Here is a 27,106-nt window from a genome sequence, read left to right as displayed (position 1 = left end):
GTATAAATAAAGGGTAAGCATGAGTTAAGAATGATTATCTTAAAGTATTAGATGTTTTAAGAAGTCATGTGTTCTTTAATTAAAAAAGTTTTATTGGTCCTAACCAGTTCTGTGGTTGATGTTTTGTCCAGGTCTGATTTGATCTAGTTAGTTACTTCAGACGTTTATAATCTCATTGAGGGGCAGCCTATGAAAAGCACATTGCAGAAAACAATTCTGCATAGCGCACCACCTACTCGTGGCTTGGTACGTACCTGGCACCATGAAAATCATCTTGGTTTGGACTGTGTGCTACCGGAGGAAGTCCTGCCTGCAGCTGGTCTGTGCAGTTGCTGCTGGCACACGTCGGAGGGACAGTTGCTTCCCCCAAAGTCTGGGCACAAAGTGAAACAAAAACAGGAATATGAGCTGTATAGAGAACTGAGCCATCAGCTGCTGTGCACATCAGCAGATGGAGGGAGACATAGGATGTGTTCAGGAAAGAGGAGAGCACTACCACTACATAGTCAAAAGCTATGATCACTTTGGTTCTTACCTGGGTGCATTTAAACCAGATAAACTTTTTTAATGCCTCCTTTTATCTCAGTGCAATTACAGAGTTTTAACTGAACATGTGAGGCTTTAAAATCACTGAAGTTTTACAGCTGTGGTGTGTTGATAGTCCAGGATCTCATCTTTCTCACAAGAATTTGAAAGCGCAGTAGTGCTCTGAGCTCAGTATTGGCTTTTCAAGTGATAAAATGTTTTAACTGCTATCTTTTACTTTTAACACCTGAATACTAGGTCTAATTAAGCAGCAACTCTAGGAGCAGTAACTACAGTAATAATTTCTCTTTGCACTGATCTAATCTGAACCCACTAGCAGCTGCAATAGTTATGCTACGAAGGTTTTTTGCACTTTGACATGTATTACACATACTGTCCCTCAATTAGGCTACAAGTGCTTGAAGACTCTTGATATTTGCTCTGTTTTATGAGAATGCTTCTCTTTTTAACAGTTTGATTTCTCAGGTTTCAATTTGAATCATCGGCTTATGAAACAGAAATGTTTATGCATCTGATTACCTGTTTATCTGGTCAGGGAAGCTCTATCATAGCGTAAAACTCCTTTTCTGGCTCCTGAGCAGCTGGAGATCCCATGCTCTGGGGTGTTGTCCTCCTCTTGCCAGGACAGACACGCCACATGGCTGTAGATGTTAATAGTACTTCTTAAGGGGAAGTGGTGTTACAACTTTGTTTACTGGCATCCCAGAAACACACTGCATATATAAAAATGTCTGTACCGTGGAAATAACCCTGGGTTTTCTTTAGGCTGATTTGGGTGTGTTGCTAGGCAACTCAGGGTAACGAGGGGTTTGTATGTAATCTTTAGGTAGGTACAGGTCCCTATAGAGATTTCCAGGTAAGTAACGTAGATGTGAGAGAGGCTGACCAACCGTGACATGAAAAGTTAAATCCAGCAAACAACTTTCATTAAGAGGAGGGTTTTTTTTTGAGAAAGGAATTGGATTAGACCCAGGGATGACGTATCCTGTTTGATTTCTTTTCCCCTTGTGCTCTGACGAGCTTTGTGTTTAGGCAGGCTTTTGTTTCTGGCTCTGAGTTGCTTTAAAACAAATTGGGAGTGTGTCTCGGGGTGTTGAGGGTGAGGTGTTTAGCTCGATTGGCTCGGTTTGCTTGCGAATGCTTTGTTCTTCCCACCACCCTTAGGTCGGTTGTGCAACATGCCCCTAGGGTGTAAAAAGAAGAAAAAAAAAAAAAAAGGAGGAAAAAAAGAGAAATGCTGAGTAATGCCAAAGGTTTCTCAAATGGCTGATGCAAACCTGGAGAATTTGCATCATCATTCAGCTGGAGTAACTTGGTATGACAAGAGCTTATATACAAGTCCACGCGGAAGCTGAGCTGGTTTCCAATGATAGGGCAGTACCAGCTCACAGTGTGAAAGCATAAGTGTTCCTGAGCAGTGCTGGGATCGCAGTAAAGGCTCAAATACACTTCAGGAGCTCGCTACCTGTGTGTAGAAGCAGCTGGAAAGATAAGAGAGGGCAGAGGAAGAGACTACGTAGTTGGCTACGCAGAGAGAGAAAAAAACCTTGGGTTTCTGCTGCAAACTTTTGCTGCCTGTGCTTGCCGTCTGTGTGCTGGTGGCACTGTAGCATGTTTAGGAAAGCTGCTGTAACCACGGTCTCTAATGGAAGCTACTTCCAGGGGCAAGCTAATGGCAGGTTGCCCTCTATGGACAGCGGACAAGCGGCCCAGGAGGGGAAAGTTGTGCTGAAGAAGAAAGTGACACTTTTGAGGGGGATATCCATCATAATTGGCACTATCATTGGAGCTGGCATCTTCATCTCTCCCAAAGGCATCCTGAAGAACACAGGCAGCGTGGGCATGTCCTTGACTGTCTGGACAGTGTGTGGTATCCTCTCACTCTTTGGTAAGTCCCTTAAAAGTTTCTGATTGGTCCAGAGGGGTAGCCGGTGGATTATTGCTATTTTTTTTTTCTGATTTTGCCATTGGATAGCAAGGCACAGTGTGGAGCTTGAGGACCAATGGAGCTACAGAAGGTTTTTGCTGTGTGATAGGTTGTGTGGAGGGAACAGAGATATGCAAGCCCTCTTCCCTGGAGCCTGGTCGGCAGAGATTGGAAGCATAAATTATTATTTCTTATGGGTCCCTAAAGAAAGAGGAAAACTAAATGTCTGTTTAATGCCATACAATGTACTATATGTATGATGTTTTTCTTCTGGCTGCAAGAGGTAGATTACAATTTGCTTGTAAGGCGCCTGGTAGCTGAGGATGTGGGTCACTCTGCTTGAACACAGGCAAAATGTTTAGACAGCTCCACTTATCTCCCTAGGGGCTAGAGCAAGGTCAGAGAGGAATAATTACCGCTGAATATAAGCTGTATTGGCATGAAAGGGAGCAAAATAATAACGCTAAAAACACCTCTTTCTTGTCCAGTATTACCGCTCTTTATTTTGTTCCCAGCTCACAATGTTGCTTTGAAAGACCATGCTGCAAAAAACAGTGTGATGAAAACAAATTTGCTACATGAGTTTTATTGCTGGCCTCCCTATCATGACAGTTTCTACTAATTTTGTGTATTTTTGAGAGGTAATAAATTCTGAAGAATGTCAGTTTATTTGTTCTGTACACAAAGCTCCCATTCAGAGTGGAAAACGCCACCCTGGCCTCTGTGGGACAGAGGGTCCATTGACCTACTTAATGAGTTAATCTCAAAGAAGCTGAAGAGCTAACATGAATATTGGCTTTATTTAAAACAGAAACGACTTCTTTTCTGGCAGGAGGTAAAGAGAAAAAACATGGACAAACACGTGTCTGCTTAATAGGTGGAACACGCAATGCCATCCTGTGTAAATTGACTTTGAGCTTAAAAGAAACATGAACTGTATACCGGCTAAGCCCACTTAAGCCAAACAGACGTTGTAAGCAGGTTTAGGACCTGTTTTTGTTAAATGTGTTGGTACAATGTGCTGCACAATCTGTGATACAAATGTGGAAGTCCTGCCTACAACCAAAATTCCACTATAAAGAAAGATCTCAGATGTAATTTGTAATCCTGTTGGAAGACCTTGGTCTTTAGATTTAGTGAAATTAGAAATTGCCTAAGTATTATATTTTGGATTTAACTTCAATAGTAATTTTCTGGCTGTGAAGGAAAGTGTGTAAAAAAATATTTTTTCTTAACATATGGATTTTCTAGGTCATTTTCTCTCAAGGTATGAAGACCTGTGTAATATGGCACGGCAAAAGATAATTTTTGTATTTCTGAATGTACCTGTTATGGTTACTTTTTATAATTTTTTTATGCCATGGTGGTTTTAATTCCCTGCGTGGGTTGATCATAGTAAAATCACATGTAAAGATCATTTAAGGTCTTGCTGAGGCTATGTGTATAATACAATTTCATTTCATACCGAAGCTCAACAGAAGAGGAGGGTAAGAGAAAATGCATCAATAGCGTGTTTTTTTCTTTTTTTAATGTGGCTGTAAGAATTCCTTTAATAACAGTTTCAGGTAAGCTGAAGAAAAGCAGATAAAAACTACTGTATTTTTGCAAAGCCTCAAACAAAGCAAATGAGCAGGGATGGAAACTGTCATAATGTGATATGGCTTTAATTGTCTTATACGTGTTATGTGTTTATGATAACCATAGTTTTCATTTTAAAGTGTTGCAGCACAAGAGTATGCAGGGAACAGAACCAAAAAGAGTTCATGTATGTTGCTGATCTTAACTCTACGTGATGTGATGTTTATCGGCCTTATGACTGTTTTCGTCTGGGTTCTCAGTCTCTTCTAAAAGGGCTGCCTACATTTATTGGACATGGTACACTTCTTTACTCATGTGGTCCACTGATGGAACTGAGAATCCACTGGCTTTGTGACTGAGTGCTCATTAAGCAGTGGTAGCAGATGGTTCACAGGTGAAGACAGTCCTCAGCTGCAGCATGTTGTTACCTATTCCATAATGGCAGAGGCCATGTGTTTTGCTGGCAGCAGCCTCAAGGACCTCTCCGAGAGCTGCATTCCATTGCTGGGAATGCCACTACTACTTGCTCCAAAGAGTCCTGAAACACTTCTCCATGAACAAATGCAGCAGTGTGATGATGGCTTGGGTTTACTCAGTGTAGATGTGCCAAAGGATGAAATGAGCCTCCTGCTCTGAACACATGAAGTGTCCTGTATTTAAAGCAATACGAAAATGGATTGAGCTTTTGTTGCATTCATAGTACACAATAACGCTTCACCAGTGATGAAAAGCCAGGCCAAATCATCCCCCAAGTTGTGTGTATAAGACGTTGGGAATTCTAGTGAGGAAAATCCTTAATCCACAATTCCTGCTTCCTAATTTTGGCCAGTCACTTGCTTTGCTAGTGGCTGAGGAGGGGGAATACCAGTTTCTAGCCTTTTCTTCAGAGCCTGAGCCAGGCACCTTTAAGGCTGAAAGTAGATTATCATAATTTGATAATATGCAAACGTGCCCTAAGACTTTCACTTTGTGGTGGAGCCAGGCTGGCTCAGGAGTCAGGGCAGCAGGTGTGGCACAGAGTTTAGTTGTCCCTGTTCATGAGATATAGATAAGTAATGAAACCTGTTGATAGCAAATAGATTGTTCAGTGGCTTTGCACATAAATGTCACTGGTTACTTGTATAGTTTTGTTAACTGCAAGTCTAGCCAAATGAATTAATACTTAGAAGAATGTTTGAAAAAAATGATGAAAAAATATATCAAAAGTAGTTTGATACTACAACAACTCTGTTATTCAGCTTATAAATGTTTTAAAAGTTATTTCTGGATATCTCTCGTAATGCACAGTTAAATTCTCACAGGTGCCCTCTGCTATGCTGAACTGGGAACATGCATTAGAAAATCTGGTGGTCACTACACTTATATCCTGGAGGCCTTTGGCCCATTACCTGCTTTTGTGAGAGTCTGGGTTGAATTACTCATAATTCGGTAAGTATGCATGGCTTTTCTTGCTTTTTGGGATTTTTGATGGCAATACTCTTTTCAGTCATAAAGAAAAATATCCAATACATAATAGGCAAACTAAATCAAATATATCTTGATCAATGAGCTATGTCGTTTTAGTATGGTTGCTTCAGAGTATTTCACGACATTATTTTGCTTATCAGCCTTTAATCTTTTAAGAATATATATATGTCCATATATGGGGTTAAAAATGATTGCAAGAAAACTGCTGCCATACAAATTCAGCTACTTGCTTTGATTTTGCTAAGCTTATTGTATCCATTAATGCCATTAATAATGCTAATACCCTGTATATAGTATAGTGGAAGAGGGAAATGACATTTACGTTTTCCTAGTCTTGGCACTAGCTTTTGGAGTGGTTGTTGTTGTCTGTGGATACAGGAACAACTCCCAGTGAAGCTATTGCCCAGCAGTTTTCAGATTCGGGGGCATCATATATTCTTTATGTGTCAATTCAGGTCCTTATTTTTTTGGTTTTTTGTGGAGTGATGGAGAACTTAACTCTTGATTACCGTGAGAAGAACTAACCGGCCAAAAAAACCATCATTGTATCCTCACAAGTCTAAATGGTCCAAAATATTATTTTGGTGTATAAGCCTGTGACTCACGCAGCTGTTGACGTTGTATACGTGAATCAATAGGAAGATCATGAAATCATATCAAATAAATTTTCATCCTGTAAATGAATCTTTGTATCAAATGCAAATGTGGCCCTTTGAATTTTTAATTATTCCTTCTTTTTAATAGTATTGCTGAGGCTGGAGAGGTTGTTACAGGCAGAACAGGGCAACTTACTTATGCAAAACATCTTCAGGAATGCTTCTTTACTGCCTCAGGGTTGTTTCCCCTCTCTTCCGCAATCAGCAAATTAGTCACAAAGTACAAGCCTCCTATCAAATCACAACTGTGTTTACATAATATTGATGAATTCTAGCATAGATTGTTGAGTTTAAAAGCACGGACAATGCCTAGTCATTATGAGTCCATAAATTCTTATCTTGTTTCCCGAGGAAGTCATTGTGTATGTCAGATGGTCCCCTACATCCTCCCCACCCATATGTAACCTTTGAATTAGCTGCATAATTTCCATCAAGTGTGATGAAAAAGCAGGTGTTGTAAGAGTATTAACTTTTTGCCAAAAAAGAAAACCAGACAGAGGAAACAGACCTGTGTTTTCACCGTAAGAAGCACAGTGTCATGAATGGAGCTATACCATTGTACATCACGGAATCAACAAGACAGTAGTGTTAGAAATGCCCCTCTTAACCTGCATTTATTAGGCACTGGGGTCCACAAATGCCTACAAGAAACCAGGCTTTATGAATCCTTTTCTCGCAGAATTATTTCTTTTATATATGACACTGTCCCAGGAATGTCATGAAAACACTCTCAGTCATTGTGATCTGCCCCACGCCCAGAAAATAATCATCTTGCATGGGAAGGAACATCATTGGATTCTTTAATCATCAAATCTTAGAGGCAGCAAGAGAGGTGTGCTTGTTATAACTTGTGGCGATCAGAGCAGCTCTGCCAAAAGTCTGTGTAGAGTTTTATATTCAAGTCCTGCATTGGTAAGCTAATTGGCTACTGCTATCAAAGAAATTGAGACCTAATATGTATCTAGGATTTTTTCAGTAGGCCAAGTTGCACACATGCACTTCTCTGCTAAGCTGTTTTTTCCTCTGAAAGATGGCAAGATTATCACGGTCACGGGCTGGAGGAGCAACCGCAACCAAAATAAGAATTTCCTGCTCTTGCATATGCTTTTCAGCCACTGTTTTACAGTCTAGGGGACAGTTAAACACTACCCACGTACTCATTAATCTGGGCCAGCATCACCTGCTGTTTAGATGTGCCGTGCGCTGCACTGCTCCTCATCAAGTATAAGTCGGAACTTTTTTCCTCTCTCAAAGTCAGGTTGTGGGTCTATTAAAAACAAACAAGTGAAGATGACTATGTGAATGCATTGTCTGTAGTGCTTAACTATTGTGGTTGCTAAACACAGGCTGGGTGAGAGTGCACTGCCAAGTGAGTGACTCACCGGTGGTATGTGCTGAGACATTATAGCTGCTCCTTTCCCCGTGGCTTTTTGTGCGCCTTGCCCTTCAATGAAAGCTCCCAATGCACTTTCTGCCCACTCCTGAACTCACAGATGCTAGGGGCTGCCAGCCCTTCCTTAGGATTTCAGTCAAAAGGAATTGACTGCAGGCAACCAGTGCCCCATTCCTTCAGCTTCCATCTTCATTGATACACTGCACTGCCAGCAACAACTCCCCCTAAACAAGGATGGGAATACTAAAGACACAGCTATCTATTAGCTGTATAATTGAAGAACTACGATTTTAAAAACAACGGTGTGGATAGCAGTGACTGCCTCTTTTAAAAAAAAGCCTTCCCTAGAATGACAGGGAAAAATCCAAGTTCTTGAAAAAGGAGCCAGGACTAAGGAAAAAAGTCTGGGATAGCTCCAAAGATCTGATCTTTCATCTGATCTAGGGCACTTCAAACTACTTTTCCAGACTGCAGTGTTTGAAAGCTGGTTGCATGGTGATCTTCTTAGGTAAATTAGAAATATTAACCAGAAGGAAAGTCAGTAAATGTGTAAATGCAGCACAGAGGAGATTTGGTCCCCAAGTTGAATGCCAAAGATCCAAACCCAATTATTAGCCAGTGAAAGGAACAGTCCTTGTGCATGGGAAATGCAAAAGCAGCAGCCCTCACTTGTTCATACAGAAACTTTCCAAGGAAAGTATTTCTGTTCTTTGCTGCTCTGCGGTTTGGTCCAATGCAGTGTGTGACATTTTGGTTGAGTCATAACAGTAAAAAAGTGAAATTTGTTTCAAGGGTGAAATTCTCTTGTGGAAAATTCCTGTAATGTTTGGTGGAGAGTAACTTCTCTGCAGAATTTTTACGTTTCCATAACATTTTTAGCAACTGTATTTTTATTAAAATACTGTAAGGTGAGGCATTATTTTATTAAATGCTGTAGAATTTTTTCACAAGAACTTTACATGGATTCTTGTTTAGCTTGAAAATCCTTGCAGGCAGGATAATATGCCCTTTTGTCCTTATAGTGTGTGATGAAGAACAGATGCCACCAGTTGTCTGAAGAAAGGTGAAAGCGTCCTCTCAAACAAAACAGGAGCAGGCCACTGGAACTGTAGTATGTAGACAGTGTCTGATCTGAGGCTCAGGGTAATTAGTTGTTAGTATGTGTCAGTCATAAGGCTTCTGCCAAACACTGTCTCAAAAGGAAAGGCTATATGAATATTATGAGTATTTCAAATTTGTAGAATGCAACAACTGCATGCCTGCCTTCTGATTTCTCTGTTTCATGGCTGGTGCTTTCTGTACTTCAAGGATTTGAGCATTCACTTGGCAGTGCTAGGAAGCTGTTAGTCAATAAAAGGAACAAGTTCTCTTTGTATTTTGGGAAATCCTATTTTCATTCACTTTTTCCTTTCTTCAGATTTTAATAATAGACTTGTGTAGGTTTTGGATACTCAGTAAAGTAGAATTCTCAGCTTGACTGAAGTTAATTGGTTTGTGTCTCTGAGGGGTGAGATGTGCATGGCTACTAAAATTTAGTCCTCAATGAGTTTTACTCAGGGTTTTGTCTATGTAATCTTATTTTGGACATGTTCACTTTAAGTGAGTAAATGAAGATTTCTATTGATACCTTTCTGTTTACGGCTGCTTCACAACATGGAAGTTCTAAGACTGATCCTGGTAAGAAGTGTTTCTGTCAAGGTCAGAACTGCTGAGGAAAACTGGACTGCTTGTGGTTTCCTGCTGCATTCAGAAATCATGGTACATGGCAGCATAGTGACAGGCAGGTACCAATATTAAGTACAGTTCACAGTTCTGTGATAGTAAAGTTACAGAGTAATCCCATAGGAATATTGTCTATGTACTATTGGAGATTAATGTTGTGATTTTTGTTGTTTTTACTCTAGCCCTGCTGCCACAGCAGTGATATCGTTGGCATTTGGACGTTACATTTTGGAACCTTTCTTTATGCAGTGTGAAATCCCAGAACTTGCAATTAAACTTATTACAGCTGTTGGCATCAGTAAGTATCCAATTTTTAGGTTGCAGAGAAGGGTAAAGATGATGTAAATTGAAAAAAAAAAACAAACCATACAACAACTGTACACTGAACAGGTAGTACTTTGATGTGAATCATTACAGAATGACTGTGCATTCAGCGCCAAGGGCACCAGCGTGACTTTTTGCCTGAGTATGTGTGTTTGTGAACATGCACAGTGGTAAAAAGAATAGCAGACTTTAGTAATGGCAGGGAAAATCTATCGCTAAGGCTGATTCTGTTACCACTTGAAGTAATGGCAGAACTCTCATTACTTTTGTGGAAATAATTTCATTCCCTAAGAGATGGTGAGCCAGTGCCAGAGATAGGGAAGAATGATTACCCGATTTTAAGTGCTTTGCTCTACCTCTGCTTTAGGAGGCAATCGATTGCCAAGTATGATGCCATAAAGAAATGTAGCTCTCTTGAGTAGAGCATAGGCAACATGAGATCATCTTTCCTGTTCCCACCCCGCCCTGCGCAGCAACAGAACTTAACCAGGCATTTGTGGTTCAGGTGGCAGGAACCCAGCTGATGGCTTTGGGAGCAGGATGTATAGTGTGGTGCAAATTTGTGTCTGGTAGCAGCAGCTTCTTCTACTCTAGCTAAGTTTGCATTTGGAGTAAAAGGGACCACTTAGGGCTGCAGAGAACCAATAACTGTCAATGGAGGGCAGGAGGCTACTCTGAGACTGGAAGCTTTACGGTGTGCATGCTGTGGGAGGCTGTTCATGGAGACGTGAAATGAGAAAGGACAAATCCTGATGTGAAAGGAACGCTGAAGATGTGTGCCTGTAACTGCTAGAAGCTTGGTTCCACTCCTGTCTGGTCACTGGTGATGATGGTCCTTGCACACACAGGAAAACACACTGGAGTGCAGAGTAGACCTGAGTAATTAGTAACAGATTGTTCCTTTCTGTTTGGTCAGTGCACATATGAGAAACAAAAGGACCAGAAAAAGGAATTAAGACATGCAAAATGATCAAAGGCATAAAGGAGACCCTTTCAGTTGTGCACAATAATAGGATCAGATGAGTTTTTCTTTCTTTGGGGTAAGGAGTTCAATTGATATTGAAATTTCCAGATTACTGGGGCTTTTTGTAGAAGCTCTCTTGATAAGAGTTCCCTTCTGCCAAGAGTGTTTAAAAAGTCAGTGTGTGACCACTTTTATTTCTAACTTAATTATGCACAAACTATAGGTTTCATAGGAATAATTGAATTACAGGCTTGAATTTTGAGGTCAATGACTTTTTATAGCTACATCTGTCTGAAACATTGCAGTGCAAGATAAGGGTGAAACAGATGTTCAGTAACTTCAAGGTCACTGAGACAGAAGGGATGTTAAGTGAAGACTCCATCAAAGCATTTTTTTAAGTGCATGTGATTCAAGTACAACAAGTGAACAATTTGAAATAGGTTTTTATTGCTTTTAATTTAATTGAAAAATCTGTGTGATAAGCTAGGGATTCACAAAGTAATTAAAGACGTAGCATTATGGGGGGGTGGAGTTATGCTGAAATAATTGCAGCCTAAAGGGAGAGAGGAGTTCACAGTAGAGTGCTCCTGTGATGAGTGTGGGTCTGTGCAGCACAGGTAGAATGGGCTGTCATTTCACTAACATAAGGATGGCTGTAGAAAATCTGTAATGATGAATGAGACAATGCTGAAGAAAACAGTAGCATTTAAAACTGAGGCTTTATTTTTATTCCTTGCAATATGATCTGCAATGGAGTTTCATTTGCAGTAGTTTTTGATCATATGCTACACTTAAGCTCCAAGATCCCAGAGTGCACGACATTTGTCATTGTGTGGTAAGAATTAGCTGTTGTGATGGTGTTTTTATAAATACTTTCTCTTGTTCATATAGGCAGAATGATAAGTAAGGTTAAGGTGGTGTTGAGCTGAACAGACACATTAGAGCTCTGAAGAGCTTATAATCCAATTTAGTAGTGCCAAAGGTAGTGTTTGCTTCCACTGAAATTTTTAAGTTAATCAGAAAGTTTACTGATATGCCTTCTGTCTTCTTATCCTCTCCTGGACCCTTCTCCCTCCTATGCCTGATGACAGAGTGCTCCCTGCATATCTGCACCTATTGCGTGCAGGTAAGGTAGTGGGCAACATCATTAAACTCTGTCTTTGGGTGAAACTTGTTCTGTAGTTTTACCTTGTAATTTCTGATCATACCAGAAAGGGCAGGAAGAAATTTTGAAAAATCCCCAGGTGATCCCTTGCCCCCAACCGCAATTAGCATATCTAAAAAATTGCCAACAGGTTTTTGTCTAAACTGGTCTTAAAGCCTGCAGCGAGGGAGTTTCTAAAGCCTCACCTAATACTGTAGCACAATGTTTTCCTATATTGTTCCAAGACAGCATTTCTTCCTCCCCTCTCTCCATCTAAACCTCATTTTCTGCATTTTAAGCCTATTATTAAAATGTTGCCTGAGATGGAAGCAACCAGGATTATGACAGGGAGTGCCAAAAGCTTTTGCTCTTCTATGAGCTGGAAATAGGTGCTTTTTATAGAGGGGCTATAACCCATTTTGCTCCCTACCCTTCCACCTCAGTGCCTCTGCAATGAAAAAAGAACATCCGTGCTGCAGAGAAGATTCAGATCAACTGAAAGCTGAAATGAAACTGCTAGAGATGATGACTTTTTTTAAAAAAAAATATTGTTGGCTTATTATTTATAGGAAAAATAGCATGTGCTGGAAACAAATTTCCCCTTAAAGTCACATCTTCTATGAGCAGTTTTGAACACTTTAGAAGCAATTTTTGTGTTCCATGATATGATACTTTCATATTTTTTTTTTCAAACTTTTGAGTTTGGCTATTTTTTTTGTTGTTGTTGTCATCATGTGGTTTTTTTACTTAAAAAAACAACCAATCAAGAAGTGCAAATGTTTCAATGGTTTTGTAGAGAGAAGGATGCTTGTGTGGAGGTTTTCTTCAGATACCCCAGCTTCCTGAACCTCCAAAGCAAAGACTGCCTGTTCTTTTCAAACTTAGAAATCACTTCAATTCACTTGCTTTTTCTCAAGCGAATCTCTGCAAGGAGAAAAACTGAGGCAAATCTTGGATATGCATAAGTCATTCTGTCTGTCAGTCTACTGTAAACTTTTTCTAAACTCATTCAGTTTAACTGGACCTGAGAGAAGAGCTGACAGCTCTAGAATATCTAATAAATAAAATTGTTATGAAAATAAGTGGACCAGGTAAAAGAGAGACAATCTGGATGTGCCCCAGCACAGGGAAGAAGAGCTGAAGAAAAGGCAAACAGGAGATGAGGCCTTCTAAGTGCCAAACTTTGCTTAAGTTGGACACAATAACCCAAGGACAGAAGGCAGAAGTGCAGCCGTCTGCCTTTGTTCTGGTGCTGAAGACAGTCTTTCTAGGAGAAAGGGTTAAAAATTCATTTCTCTCTTTAAGTAAAAGTTGGCAGAGGCCACTATACTTATTGTTTCTTCCAGTGAAGGAAGTATCCTACCATCATGCCTATCACAAATGCAAAGCATGGTGATACCCAGTGCAAAATGCCCCTATATTCATATATTCCTTTAATTGTATCTTTTAATTCTTCTCTTAATGGCAAACTTAAATATAATGGTAGCAGTAAGGGATAAATTATACCATGCAAAGATACTGAACTGTTCTGTCAATATATAACCTGAACAGATACACAATCTTAGATAGGCAACTTTCAGCTATTAAAAACCGTGAGACTGAAAGCAGGCTACCAACTGGACTTGTGTTTTTAAAGTTTTCGCACTCATTCGTGTGAATTTGGGGCATTTTATGCCGTAATAATGGATATTTAACCCCTTTGTCTGGAGGGGGGCCAAAATCTCTCAAATACTCCATGCTATGGCCATTAGAGGCAATATTATACTTGAAAACCAAGGTCAGATGTACAGATCTATCTATAATTTCCTTTTTTGGAATACATTCTGTGTGCATATGTGTCTACAATTAGCTGTTTCCCCCCATCCCCTCAACATGGCACATGTTACAGACATCACACTGTACGGCTGATGGTTTTCAGATAAGCGGTTTAAATTAGGATACCTATTGGCTTGCAGGGATAGAAAAAACTGCTCTGATGGGTGGTTTTGTGCCTCCTGTAATGCTATTTTTTGCTTTGTGTGAATGCCTTGACCCTAAAAGCCTGCCACGTCAAGGGAGGGGAGATCCTTGGTTTCCTGCTGAGGCAATGGCACATCTATTCTCGAAAATCAGGCCAGGATGTAATGCTTACTGCTGCTTCTTCCATTAGATTTTGTTATCCTTCTATAGCTGTGGCTGTGTGAAGGAAAGCGATCGTGAAAAGCAACATGATCAATGTTACCATAGTGTTTGATTGTTCATGAACCCCGTATTGTTCTCTCTCCATAATATCCTTAGCTGGAGTTCATCTCGCTTTTAGTTAGGTGTTTGGTTCAAGGTAATTGTCTATGCTCCCTGTAAGGATAATGGAGAATGAGAGAAAGAGACACTTATTGAAGGCAAATCACCTCATCTAAGATAGACATCTGAAAGACGTTATTATTCATCCTCCGGAGGTAACTATCTCTTCATCGAAGATGTAGCCACACTAGATACCTGGCTTTTAGCAAAGTTAGAGATGAGTCCTCTTTTCACTGTTCCCTTGCCTGGGGAGTTGCTGCTTCCTTCTGATCTTTGCTGTGATCCTGTATCAAAGCATCTGCAATCAGTTTCTTGAAGTATCTCCGTAAGACCCTATTCATAGAAGAGAGGTGTTGCATAATGACTATAGCTCCAAGATATAATTTCCTTCTTGAATCCTGGCGCAGTTGTCATATTCTTTTCCTGCTCTTTAACAGCTTTCCTCATGACTCCTCTTCTACTTTGCCGTTTACTATCCAGTTGCTGACACAACCAGTATGGTGCTGATACGTGATAGCTGTGTAAGCCCCACGTCCCTTTATGTCTGTTATGCACATACAACTGGTAAGACTAAATATTATAAGAAGACTTTAAATTCTTATATCCTACTAAGTCCAACAAAATGAAACAGAAAGTATACCAAATCGGTCTCAAATCTTCCAAGAACTTAAATCTCAGCTGTGCAATCTGAATATTTGCGCGATTGTCCAACACTGCTAGGGACTTACATTTACAGAGGACCATCAAAACTAATGGCACGTGCACTGGACTGACTGCAGTTGTAGCATCCCTTCAGCTTCCTAATTAAATGAAGGTCCTTGCAGTGCACCTTTTGCTTTCACTGTTTGATTAGACAGCCTCAGATGAAATATTTGGCTGGCTTGAACTCACAGTTGGTGACGGAGAAGGTTTTAACACAGCCTGCTCAGAAACAGGCTGTCTTCGTGACGTTACTAGCCTGCACTTTTTTTCTTCAAGTCAGTGTTGCTTTTCTGCAGATTTTTGGCTTGTGATTTCTGTTTGGTTGGCCAGCAAGGAAGGTTATGAGATTGCATATGAGGTGACATTAATATTTCTACTAATTTTCTCATATGTATATCAACCAGAAAGGTGAAACCAATGCAGTAGAAAGTCTCAAGGAGAGCTCTCTGCAGGGTGGATGCTCATACTGCCTATTCTGACCAGTGTAAGGTAACAGGCATAGCTGCAGTCAGCTCAACTCTGAATAAGCTGGTTGCCAAACTGCAGTTACTTTCTTACACATAAAACTCTTCCTTGACATTTTCTTGTAGCTTGGTCCCTGCCTGGTCTTTGTCTTCTGGGAGAGAAATGTACTATATTCCAGACTTACTAGGAAATTTGAAATAAGCCAATGCTTGTTTATGGCACTGGATTTTCTTTTACGACTTAAACACTGCTGGTCAAATTAATATTTTAGTTATATTTTTCTTAAATGACAGTTCTTAGCCTTCCTGGTAATCAAGCCCCAGGAGAAGAGGAGGAGCCTCAGTCAGTGCTAATATTCAGCAGCAGCTTAAAGGGGTCTTGAAATAAACGAAGATATGTCAGGGTAGTATTGGGACAATACAGTAATGAACCGGACTCCTGGGATTTTCTGTTTCCTACCTAGTATAAGTATACAAGGAAGTAATAAAACAACAAAAAAAATTAAGATATCAATTGATACTCTGCAGGCGTCCAAGTGATTTCTTTGTGACTTACCAAAGAACATCTTGGTTCTGAAATATGGTGAAATACAGAACTGGAAAAAACATTTTGATCTTTAAGGTCTTTTTTTTTTGATGAAAAACTTGCTCCAAGTGATGTTGCAAGTTTATGATGATTCTGGTAAATTGTTTATTTCTTTCCCAAACAAAAGTTCCAGTTTTTGTGTTTTTATTTTGTGGAATTTTTATCTAAAAATAGATATAAAAAATACATCTTAATCCAAAATTACTTAAAAATTTCACCTTTTTCCATTAAATGCAAACTACTTTTGGTTTAAACAGAGAAGAATTTTTTATGATATATTTTTTGGCCTTGCCAGTGAACAGAGCCTGTGTAAAAGACTTGGGGATAAATCAGTGGGTTTTACTGCAGAAAGCTTGTACAATGCCAGATTTTCACTGCTAGTTCATACAAAGTATCTCCAAGACTTTGGTAGGAGATAGCAAGTTGTGTTTCTGTGTGTCTCAAGATGTGTGATATGGCTGATATGCTCTTAAGTGAGTTTGAAATATGGGAGGACTGTGATGAGGACTTAATTCATTAGCTCTATACAATGGCAAAAAAAAGATGAGTGAGCAGGCTTGTTTGGCTACGTTTGCCTTTCCCTACAGCAGATGAGGAAGGCGGCTTTTTATCTAATGAAATTACTTACATTTTCCATTATTTAGGTAATAAATGAATTCTTTTTTTGATTCTGTTTCTTCCAGGGTAATTGTTTAAATAAGCTAGAATAATTGGCACTCAAATGATAAGATACACCCTTCTCACATCAGTTATAGTAGTAAAGGTCAGAAGATTCCCTCTCTGACTCAAAAGGAGATGTGAGCCTAGCAGGCAGGATATAAAAGCAGAGTTATTAAGGTGCAGACCTATGCTTTGTTTTCAAGAAGTAAAAGGTCCCTCTTTCTTCACCAGTTCCCAGCAAGGATGGGCTTGCTATTTGTACTCTGGCCCTCCTGCATCCCTTGGGGTAAGGAAATAATGGAGGAGAAAGAGTGGAAAAGAAGAGCAGGGGTAAACAAGGTAGTGAGTAAAAATTTTTTGAGGGCCCTAAATGGAGATGAGAAAGTTTAATGTGATTATTAATTGTCATTGTTTTCTAAAAATACAAATTTCTACTCAGACTGGCACTAATACAGAAATCTGGAGTGACAAAAGTTGGGCAATTAATTTCTTTTTTCCAAGGCAGGGTCCTTCCAGGCCATTGTCTACCAACAGCTAATGATTCTGGGTAAACAAAGCTGTAATTTGGTGGGAGGGAGCCAAGCAGAGGACAGAGTTGGATGGGCTGCACAGTGAGTCAGGCAAAGGGGGCTCAGCTCAAGTGTTTTTTGTAGCTTCTGGAAGGGGAATCTGAGAAGTGGGAGGGCAGCAGCTGGAGAAGATTATTGGGGTGCATTTCCTTTAATGTAACGAGATCAATTGTGTGTGTGGCCTCTGCTGGCAAAGGGTTTTGTGACCATTTTAGCAGCATGTGTATTTCTTTCTGACTTTTCTTTTTCCCCTTGCAGCGCTGGTGATGGTCCTGAATAGCACGAGTGTCAGCTGGAGTGCCCGCATTCAGATTTTCCTTACCTTTTGCAAGCTTGTAGCAATTCTGATAATTATAGTCCCTGGAGTTATCCAGCTAATTAAAGGTATGAAATGAAAAGTAAATGCTTTTAAAGTGCTTTTATCTTTACCCTCCCCAGTCTTTCCCCACCTGCCTTCACCAAATAATGCTTATAGCAGCAAAATCTCTTAATTAGCCTGTGCTTGTTTAACTGAAGCTCTGTACTGTCATGTAATTGATTAGAAGTGGAACTACACTGGGATGAACTGGTATTTTCTTCAGCATGCCAATGAGTCTATTCAGATCAGAATTGGTTTTCAAATGAGTGACAGCATTGCTCTTAGCTGTAATTTGCCCTGGGCTTGAACTTTGTGAAAGGGGCAGGATGGGTTTTAATGACAGATGAGCATGACCCCTCCCCAAAGTACATGCCTAATCTAAGCAGAATATGTCTCCTTTAGCTGATCTGTGTGTATATGTGTGTGTATATATATATATATATGAAAGAAATGGTATAATGGATGCTGTTCTACCACTTCAGTGATCTAAATTGTGAAGCTAAAGGTGCTGTACTGGCAAAAGAAACTGTAGTGAACTATTCCTTTTATGGGCTTCCTGCTTTCAAGTACTCTCATTGCTTATGTTGTATGCATGATTTACGTCTTCCCTGTGAAAAACTGAAGCATATACCTAAAGGCAGTATTCTGCAGCTAAATCAAGCACAGGAGAGGAAAGAAGTGTCTGGAAGGCCAGAATTACTCCCTGGGCTTTATCAGTGTTTCTGCATAAGCCAGGAGTGTGAAAACACACCTTTGTTCTCCCCAGCATGGACATGGCTGTGCAGACCTTTCCTTGGCTCTCTGGAAGTTATTTGGTTACCCAAACATGCTGGCAGAGAAACTCCTTTCACTAACATATGCTCAGCTACCTGAAGAGGCTTTTCCATTACAGCCCTACCAGCAGTGAATGAGAGGTGGTGGCAAGCCACAGCTGACTCTCCTTACAATAAATACATAAAGCATGAGGAGCCATTAAGCACAGACAGTCAGAATGGGAAGCACTTTTTAATGAATTGGTGGCAGATTTTATCTAACAAAAATTATCACAGTTGTTGACTCTGTCCCTGGGGATGCTCCTTTATGATGCTTCACAAAGCTTCCCATCTGAGTCAACAGCACAACATTACTCTCTGTGGTGAGCACAGTTTCTCAGGGACAGACATCTCTCTGTAGTTAGCAACAGACTCTGGAATAAAAGTTTTCCTGTGTAGCACTGTGTTGATTCACTATTTTTGTTTTCATGTTTTTCACTTCCTTTCTGGCAGTTGTGATGACTCTTCCCTCACTTCCTTCAAAATGCAAAATCTCTCCCTGTTCCCATGTGCCCTATTTTTCCCTAGATCTTTGGAGCACACTAGACTCGGGTCTGGATGGGGTTTGCAGCCCTTCAGTAGCTCAGATCGTGTCCCTGGTTTCCCCACTGAGACTTTCCCCTGGCTACAGCTCTTCCCTTACCCAAAAAGCCTCTGCTTCAGTGGGAATTTTGACTGAAGGCTCAGTAAAAACCCAGTAAAGGGTAGAGGTTTTGACCCACTACTAATTCATCTGAATGAATTCTGCTTCTTTCTGCTCCTTTTCTGTGGAGGATCATTGCTTTTCAGGAAATTTGGGATATCGTGGGAAGGTCCTACAAGCCACAAAGCACCTTGTAAATGAGTAAGAGTGTAACACAACTCTTGCATGTTTGCATTTATATGTATTTAATTTTTACTTAGTGTAATGTTAATACAGTACTTACTGTAATGTGGTAAGGAGTTATAAATTCTTTCCAGTGGTAAAAAAGTTTAAGATTTTGGGTCTGTTTTCTTTTAAAATGTTGCTTGAGGGTGAAATGCTAGCAGTGTTTCTTCTGACTAAAATGTTAAACAAGTGAAAATTTCCACAGCAAAATCTACAGAGCTCATTCTACTCTTTCATGTTGATGTAAGTCACTGCTGGAGATGACAGTGCAGTGAGTGTCATCAAGCTCGGAATGTTTTGAAAGAAACTAATAGGTCAAATTCTGCTATTGCATGACCAGGGACGCCTTGAAATCTTTTCCAATTGCTGGCAGATTAGGGCTGCAGGGGTTGGGTCAGAAATTAGGGTCAAGGGCAGAACCTGAAGTCAGTGAACTATTGGGTGATTAAATGTTCCATGGTGTGCTATGTTTATTTGTATTAAAGTGGTAGGTGACCAAAGAGCTTATTTTTCAATATTGTTTTTGTTGATGTTGCAGGAGAAACACAGCACTTCAAAAATGCCTTTGTGGGGAATGATGCCAGTGTTAGGGGATTACCACTTGCTTTCTATTCAGGAATGTATGCCTATTCAGGCTGGTAAGTTGTTGAAACCTGTAAGTATTTGTTCTGAAAACAAACATTAATATGCTCTAACAAAGTAATTTTCTAATACTAAGAAATAAGCAGCACGTTCTGCATCTTTTGCCAAACTACATCATGTATAAAGTGTAGACCTCACTACTGTCCCACGAGTGCGGTAGTTATCCTGCAAGCAGCTCTTGGAAGGAAAGGTTTTTCATCTCTGATATACAATAGGTAAACATGCACTTAACACTTAAAAAAAAATCAGACTTTTATTTCTGTTCTGAAGACTAGAAATAAATGGACAACAAAAAAAGGCATGTTCTTAAATTTTCATTAGGTATTTTGAGAAATGGATAATAATAATGAAGCTTTTTTTTTAAAATTGAACAACTCAGTAACTACAGGAAAAAATCTACAAACGGTTACAAAGTTGCAGATCTCCATCCCACATGTGGACCTCAGCCTTTTCTTTGCAAAAGCTGTGTTCAAAGGATAAGCACTGAACCATGGTAACATCAGTATAGACCACAAAACAAGGCAAACCCCTACTTTTTTATACCTCTTGCTCTGAACAAATTAGACCTCACTTAACAAGAAGTGCAACTGGCTTCCATAGAAGTCAAGTGCTATTGACTGCGAGCAAAAGCATGAGAATCTGCCTTCAAGTATCCTGCTCAGAACTGTCTTTCAAGTTCTTTCCCTCTTCCCCACCAAAGTATACAGCAGCTGGTTTGAAAGGTGCCACTGCTCTTCGAATCTGCCTTGAGATTTATTCACGCTTAGTGAGGGCTTCACATTGCACAGCGTCGATGTGCTTTTGCAGCAGCAGTGTAGGGGGAAAAAAAAGAAACTACAATGCACAGAGTGGGCTTATTTTGAGATAGCTTTGTCTGCAGGTCTTCCCTTTCCTTTCCATAGCCTCACAGGCAGGGAAGTTCTTTACCTTGCACAAAAGGCAAGAGCTGAGAGATAAGGGTTTTATTTATTTAATTCGGAAGGACAATGGACCAAGCACTTCAATTCTCTGCCTGTCTATAACTCCCTGGTTGCAGGAGCATTATAAACATGCACACTGAAGTGCTGAACAGAACTTTTATTTTAAATGGTCTGGGGGGAGAATCGAAAGAGTCCAAAGCCTTTATCTCTGATAGATATATAAAAAAAGATCCTGGCATTTCAAATCCTCAAAGATAGTGAACTCATTATGTGGACAATCTCTGCCTTCTTCCCTCTCTCTTTTGTAACAGCCTCTGTCTCTTATATCCATACATGAGATGGTTTCTCACTTAAAATATTAACCTAACTGTACATTTTTGTATGAAGGCAATTCAAAAATCTCTTTAATACTTTTTCATTACCAAGGCGGAGTTTGTTTACTGTAAAAGGCTACATCAAAAATACTGTGATTCTGTTGCTTCTTTCCCATTTCTTTCTATTTTCCACCTAACATTTCAAATTCATACAATAGAAATCATCTCTATTTTTCCTTTATACCTTCTGACGTGTATTTCAAGGTCCTTATTTGCCAATTCCAAAAGAAATTAACAGAAAAATACCTAATTCATCTAGCAGTTCTTCCCAGCTACCTATTTGTCTTTGTCATCAGTTTAAATTGATTGCCTCGGAGCACAGAAGAGCAGACCATTAAGTGGAGTGTCAATACCCTTGCACGATCGGTTTCATGGGGCTAAATCAATCCAATAAGCTGGATGTGAAGGAGTGTTGCAGCTGTTGGTGTTCTGTCCCAGGACACAGGCAGAATTTTACACGTAACCTATGAGACTGTTAACTTTTAATGATACAACTTTAAAAACCAAAACAAAGATGGCATCACTTATACGTGTGGGCTCATACTGTGAAGAGCAAGTGCAAACTGTTCGATGTATAGAGTGCTGGGTGAAAAAGGACAAGTAGAGAAAAGAGTGTAAGGAAATACGTCTTTGCATCCATAAAAGGACTGATGCAGGACTGTCAAATTACTCGTGTTTAGAAGCAGGGCTAAGACCAGAAAGAAGCAGCTAAGTGTCTTATTTATTAGAAGCCATCTCTCCTTTGAACTATCCCAACCTTTTCTTTTGTGCTCTATGCACTAGCAAGTTCAGAAACAAGTACTGAGGTTGCTGTATAAGATGGTAAATCTAGTTTCACAGAATTTCATACTCAGCCAAAAAAATCAGATTTATTAAAACCGTGAGCCAGCTCTAGCTCATTCTGCTAACCCAGATCTGGTCCAAGACTTTGATGGGGAAAAGTTCCCAGACTTACTGCCAGATCAGGTACCATTTGTTTGTTCACCGTAGCACTGTTAGGTCGGATATCATTTGTCTTCCTATATCTGCCCTAAAAGTAGAAAGCCAGCATAAGCACTCTATTGACTGCTCTGTTTAATTAGCCAGGATGTGACTTTGTGCCCATATCTGAGCCAGGCACATCTGTGTCATCCAGCAACGCACAGAGGTAGTGCTAATAAATGCAGAACAGAGGGTTCAGTGACCTTGAGGCTTACAGTTGCTTCGTATGCAGGGCTTGGTGAGTAGTCCCTCTGAATTCCCATTGGTAGCTGTCTCTTGTATGCTGCTGCAATACAACCAGAGGGCAACCTGTACTGGAGGTTGTACAAGAGCACACAGGATTAGCATCCTGGATTTGCGATTGTATACAACACATTAGTAGCAAAATCCTGGTTTGAGGAGGATTTTTTTTTGAGGATTCATTTATTTTTGTTGTTAAGAAGTCCTTGCCGAGTACCCAGATGAGAATTCTTGCCAGTATAACCTGAAATTGTAAAAGGCTACAACCACAAATGGAATATGGGGCTTGAGGGTGCATGTGTTTGTGTATAGGATTAGGCTAAACCATAATTTGCTTAGTATGCCGAGGGAAAAAAAATAATTCCACACTGACATTACATAGATTTTGTCTTTTTTCTGCTTTATTTTCTTTTTTCAGAATTCATTCCCTAAGTGTGGGTATCCAAGCGTGGGTCTGCAAAGTCTACTATATTTAACAGCAGTGCTTAACTAATAGCATCTTCTTGATTTTTTTAGGAAAGAAATACAGAATCAAAATCTACCAAGCCCTTATAATACATCTTATAAATCTTTTCTAGGTTTTACCTCAATTTTGTTACTGAAGAAGTGGAGAATCCTGAAAAGTAGGTACCTAATGTTTTTCTTGACTTCTGAAAAATAGCTGTATATTTTAAAATGCTGTAAAAGTAGTTGCCTTCAGAAGTTCTGCATGCTGGTCAAGTTCTTGCTTTCCAGCAGATCTGGTATCTATTTGAATTGCAACTTCTTGAAGATTTGCTATTTTTGGCCTGCTGTGACCTTGTTATGTATTCTGCTTTTATGTGCGCAGAAAGCAGAAAACTAAGTAGATCTCCAAGGCTCTGATTCTCCCCCTCAGGATAAAAGTAACTATCAGTGGCTCCTTTCAGTGGAAGTTACTAGTATCCTGTCAGGGAAATTGTGCTCAAGAAACTTATCTCCTGCAATATTTGGCAGTTTTGCTGTGTTTAAATATTAATCAAATACTTAGCTCTACTTGTTTTAGGTGTCTCAGAGTTGCAGGATCTTGAATACACATAGCTCAGTATCCGATCCAATTAAGCCCAACGGGGGATATTGGTGGGAGTCTGTTTCAAACCAGAGATGAATACTCTCACAGCACTTTTCTGCAAGATAGGGAAAGAAGAGCTGTCCTGTTGGGGAGAGTTTGATATGGCAGATATGTTTTGGTAGATATATTTTGGTAGATATATTTTACTATCCGCAGCCAGTAATAAAACAATACTAACCTTTTCTAAAAAATCAAGAAAATGTGCCTTATCAAATAAAGTCGTGTTCTTCCAGGAAAGTAACCATTTAGTAGATTAAAAATTAATTGACATATATAATTTTATTAAGTTTTTAAATTAAGGTACCTGATTGGGTGCCAAATAATTAATGTTTAAAAACACCCCCAGCACTGTACACTCAGAGAATATAAAGCTACATATCTGAGATGTGTGAAAAAAGATTAATAGCCGAACAGTCATTGATGAGGAGCATGCAAAAGGCTTTTAGTTTGTTTCTTCAAAATTTGAACCAAGTCTGATGCTGTTTGGTATTTTCTTCAGATCTGCAAATAATCGTAGAGAAATTTGTGAAAAAAACGTAAGGATAGTGTAAAAACTGGCAGGTTTCTATTGTTTCAGTGCCTTTTTGAGAGAGCTTAGGTGTTAATGGGGTCTTTAATCTGATGAGTGTATGTATACTGAGGAATGTACAGAATCATAGAATCATTAGGTTGGAAAAGACCTTTGAGATCACCAAATCCAACCATATCTGTCCACTACTAATTCATGTCCCCAAGAACCTCATCTACCTGCCTTTTAAACATGTCCAGGGATGGTGACGTAAACACCTCCCTGGGCAGCCTCTGCCAGTGCTTGAGAACCCTGGAAGGTGAAACCAGACAAACACAGGTAGAAAATACAGCACTGATATTCAATAAGGTGGTGGACTAACCATTAGCACAGATGTACAATTGAGCTTAGCACTGGTTGTCTTCAGTAAGAGAGAACACCTTTTTAGAAGCTTTAGTAAATCACAAGTAACTTGGCTTGGTGGGGAGCAGCTGGCTAAGGCTTCCCAGATGAGGGACATACAGGAACTCAGGCTAGGTGATCTAGTAACAAATCTGGGTTTAACTAGCCAGGTTCTGCATGCTTGATAAAGTCAGGGGAGGCAGACAATTTTAAAAATAACACTGTTTTTCTTTAATTGTGAAAAACTGCTATATGGAGGACTGGCTTGAAAAAGAAGCAAAACTAAATAAGTATGAAATTGTTCTGGTCCAAGTATTATACAGTTTCAGGAAATTCTGGGGAGATGGTTTGGTAGCCAGAGTCTTTGTGATGTGATCAAAAGCATTTACTGGAAGAAATATCATTTGTAAATTATCATGTGATTACCATCAACACCATGTGATGTTTTTAAACATGTACGTGCCTACCACCCTTTAGGACTTTTAATATGCTTGTGCGTCTCTGCAGTCCTCTTAACTGTGTAGTGATAAACTGGAATTATTGGTAATTTTCCACTGTTTTTGTTTGTGTTGACTTTTTTTTTCTTGTGGTTTGAGTCAGAGGAGTGCATAGTTGCCTGCTGCTATGTAGGACAGAAAGGCATAGTTCCTTTTATTTTTCTAACTAAGCACCCATTGGAGCATGTTGTATCAGAGCAAAGGAAAGTGGTGTGGGCTGTATTTGGGTTTTTTTCTTCTTTGCAGGGGGAATATGAGGCAGGGAGACACTCTTTTCTACTCCCCTCTGGGAAGAGCTCCTTCCTTCTCCGGGTTATCCTTGGAGAGCTGCCGACATTAATTGTGTTGCTAGCAGGGGTGTAGGAGTTGAGAGGGGGGCAAGCCCTGCAGGGTGGCTGATTTGGTGCATTGCAGGGCGACTCTGGAAAAACTGGTTCAGTGTAACAAGTACAATGTTGTCGCAAAGCTGTTGAAAGCTTCCCTTCACCACTCTGGGGTTGCACTTCGAGAGGATGCGAAGGGAAGGTGCCCAGTGTTTACAGCAGGGGGCCTGGGATCACAATCTTAATGCGCCATGTACAAAAATACAGTAGAAGAGGTTGGGATTTTAAAGCATTGCTAAATAAGTAGCTGGTAATGGCAGGGCAAGTGGATTCCTATCTGCTGTGCTAATGAAGACCACTACACCACCTGTAAATGGGGATTCTGGACTCTGTTAACCTGAAACAAGCAATTAAATAAAACAGTTGTAGTATTTTTTATCCAGTTGCCACCTGTGAATTGCTCTATTGGAAAGATAACCTGCTGAACAGTGGCCTGTTCCGCTGTTTCCAAAGATACATGGCAAGGCAATAATCATAGAATCATAGAATAACCAGGTTGGAAGAGACCCACCGGATCATCGAGTCCAACCATTCCTAACTAAACCTAGGGGCAACTATCTCAGCTGCCACCAAACTCAGTGCAGGTGAGTCAGTAATGGTGCTGCTGTTGTGGGCATTTATTAGAACTCAGCTGCTTAATTAATTTATTTTTTTAACCTAAAATGCTGTCTTTCCTTTCATTCTTTTTGCTCAAGATTGCATATAGAGCTGTGCAGGTGTTACATAGCTGTTTTTTTAAAGAGAAGTATAGGCTTTGAAGCATCTAGAGTCTGTAACAGCTCCAGGTGTGCAATTTGTAATGTTTGTCAATGGTTAGGGATGCAAATTACTTACAGCAACAGAGGTGAGCACAGTGATGCCTTCTGCACTGCGTGTGCCAAGGTAAATTTTTGTCTGAGAATCAGTCACAGTTGCATATTTTCAGGTGTGCAGCAGCTTCTAAAGTAACTGACAGCTGGTGCTGAAATGAATTATCGGCACCACCCCCACCTTAACCACCCTGCTGCAAATCCACAGTGAAATGTGTCAGAAGAGTTGTGGGGGAAGGACAGCACAGTTGCAGCAGGTGTAGTGCAGAAATGCTCTAGCAGAGAGAGTGGTTGTGGTGGAGCTCCAAAGGCCCACACTTATGGAAACCTGGTTTTAAACCCCTTTTTATATGATGACTTTCTTTATTCTGTTTTGGAATTGGGAAGGATGAGAGAGAGAGCTCAGGGCTCTAGGATATGTCTGAAATGTACAGGAAGGTGGAAACATCTACTTTTAGACATTAGGGATTTCCAGATCAGGATTGCTTGGTTTGCTGTGGTGTGGGCAGCGCCAGAAAAGCTTGCTGGAATATAGCAAGTGCCTTTGGAAGTGTAGGAGAGAGGCAGGGGAAGGGGGGGATGTTTGTGACCTTGCCCAGCTGAAAGCTGCCTTTGTTCTCCAGCTGAGTGGCTGTTTGTACAGGCAGAAAGGGCTCCTGAAGGCTATGGGAGACTGTGAGGTGCAGCAGTCTGCTCGGGTGCAATAAATTGCAGATTTAGGTCTATAAATAGGATAAATACTATGAGCCTGAGGCACAGAGATGCCTATGTGATAAGAAATCCTAGATAGAGAAAGCTGACACAGAGACAGTGGAAATGAGCCAAGTGGAGAGGAAACACCCTTTAAATTATAAAAGGGAGATGGGAAAAGGGGAAAAAAGAAAAATTGGAGAGTGAATGCCATAGTTTTTCAAACAGATTTTTGGAAGTAGTGCTGAATTCCCACTTCAGAAATGTCACGGTCCCTTCTTCTGTATAAGAAAAAGGACATTATTATAACCCCAGTTATCATAAGATGTAAAAGTAGCTGTTTCCGTCTCCTGCTAAACCCCCTTTTGATGTCTCATTTTTAAGCCTGAACTCATTTCTTTATTCTTCTTAAAGTGCTTCCCTCATGCAGCATTAGTAGGACCTGAAGCAACCCAAAGTTGATGTTTGTTTTACAAGGAGCTGTGGCTGCAGTGTTCAGCTGCTTTAATATACACTTTTTAAAAAAGAGCTTGAAATAATTTTATTATAA

General features: G+C 40.0%; 1 protein-coding gene across 1 annotated transcript in view; it reads left to right on the top strand.

The window, feature by feature from the left end:
- The first annotated feature begins 1,860 nt into the window (after positions 1–1,860).
- Positions 1,861–27,106, top strand: part of SLC7A11 (solute carrier family 7 member 11) — a 59,322-nt gene continuing 34,076 nt past the window's right edge. The window contains exons 1-6 of the mRNA XM_069855245.1: positions 1,861–2,434; positions 5,353–5,479; positions 9,472–9,587; positions 17,241–17,366; positions 19,559–19,658; positions 22,756–22,800. Of these exons, the coding sequence (XP_069711346.1) occupies positions 2,158–2,434; positions 5,353–5,479; positions 9,472–9,587; positions 17,241–17,366; positions 19,559–19,658; positions 22,756–22,800 (791 nt within the window). The 5' untranslated portion in view covers positions 1,861–2,157. The remainder of the gene's footprint in view (positions 2,435–5,352; positions 5,480–9,471; positions 9,588–17,240; positions 17,367–19,558; positions 19,659–22,755; positions 22,801–27,106) is intronic.

The sequence above is a fragment of the Phaenicophaeus curvirostris genome, chromosome 4 (genome assembly GCF_032191515.1).
Source record: "Phaenicophaeus curvirostris isolate KB17595 chromosome 4, BPBGC_Pcur_1.0, whole genome shotgun sequence".
NCBI classification, from domain to species: Eukaryota; Metazoa; Chordata; class Aves; order Cuculiformes; family Cuculidae; genus Phaenicophaeus; species Phaenicophaeus curvirostris.
This window is presented reverse-complemented; position numbering and strand designations above follow the sequence as displayed.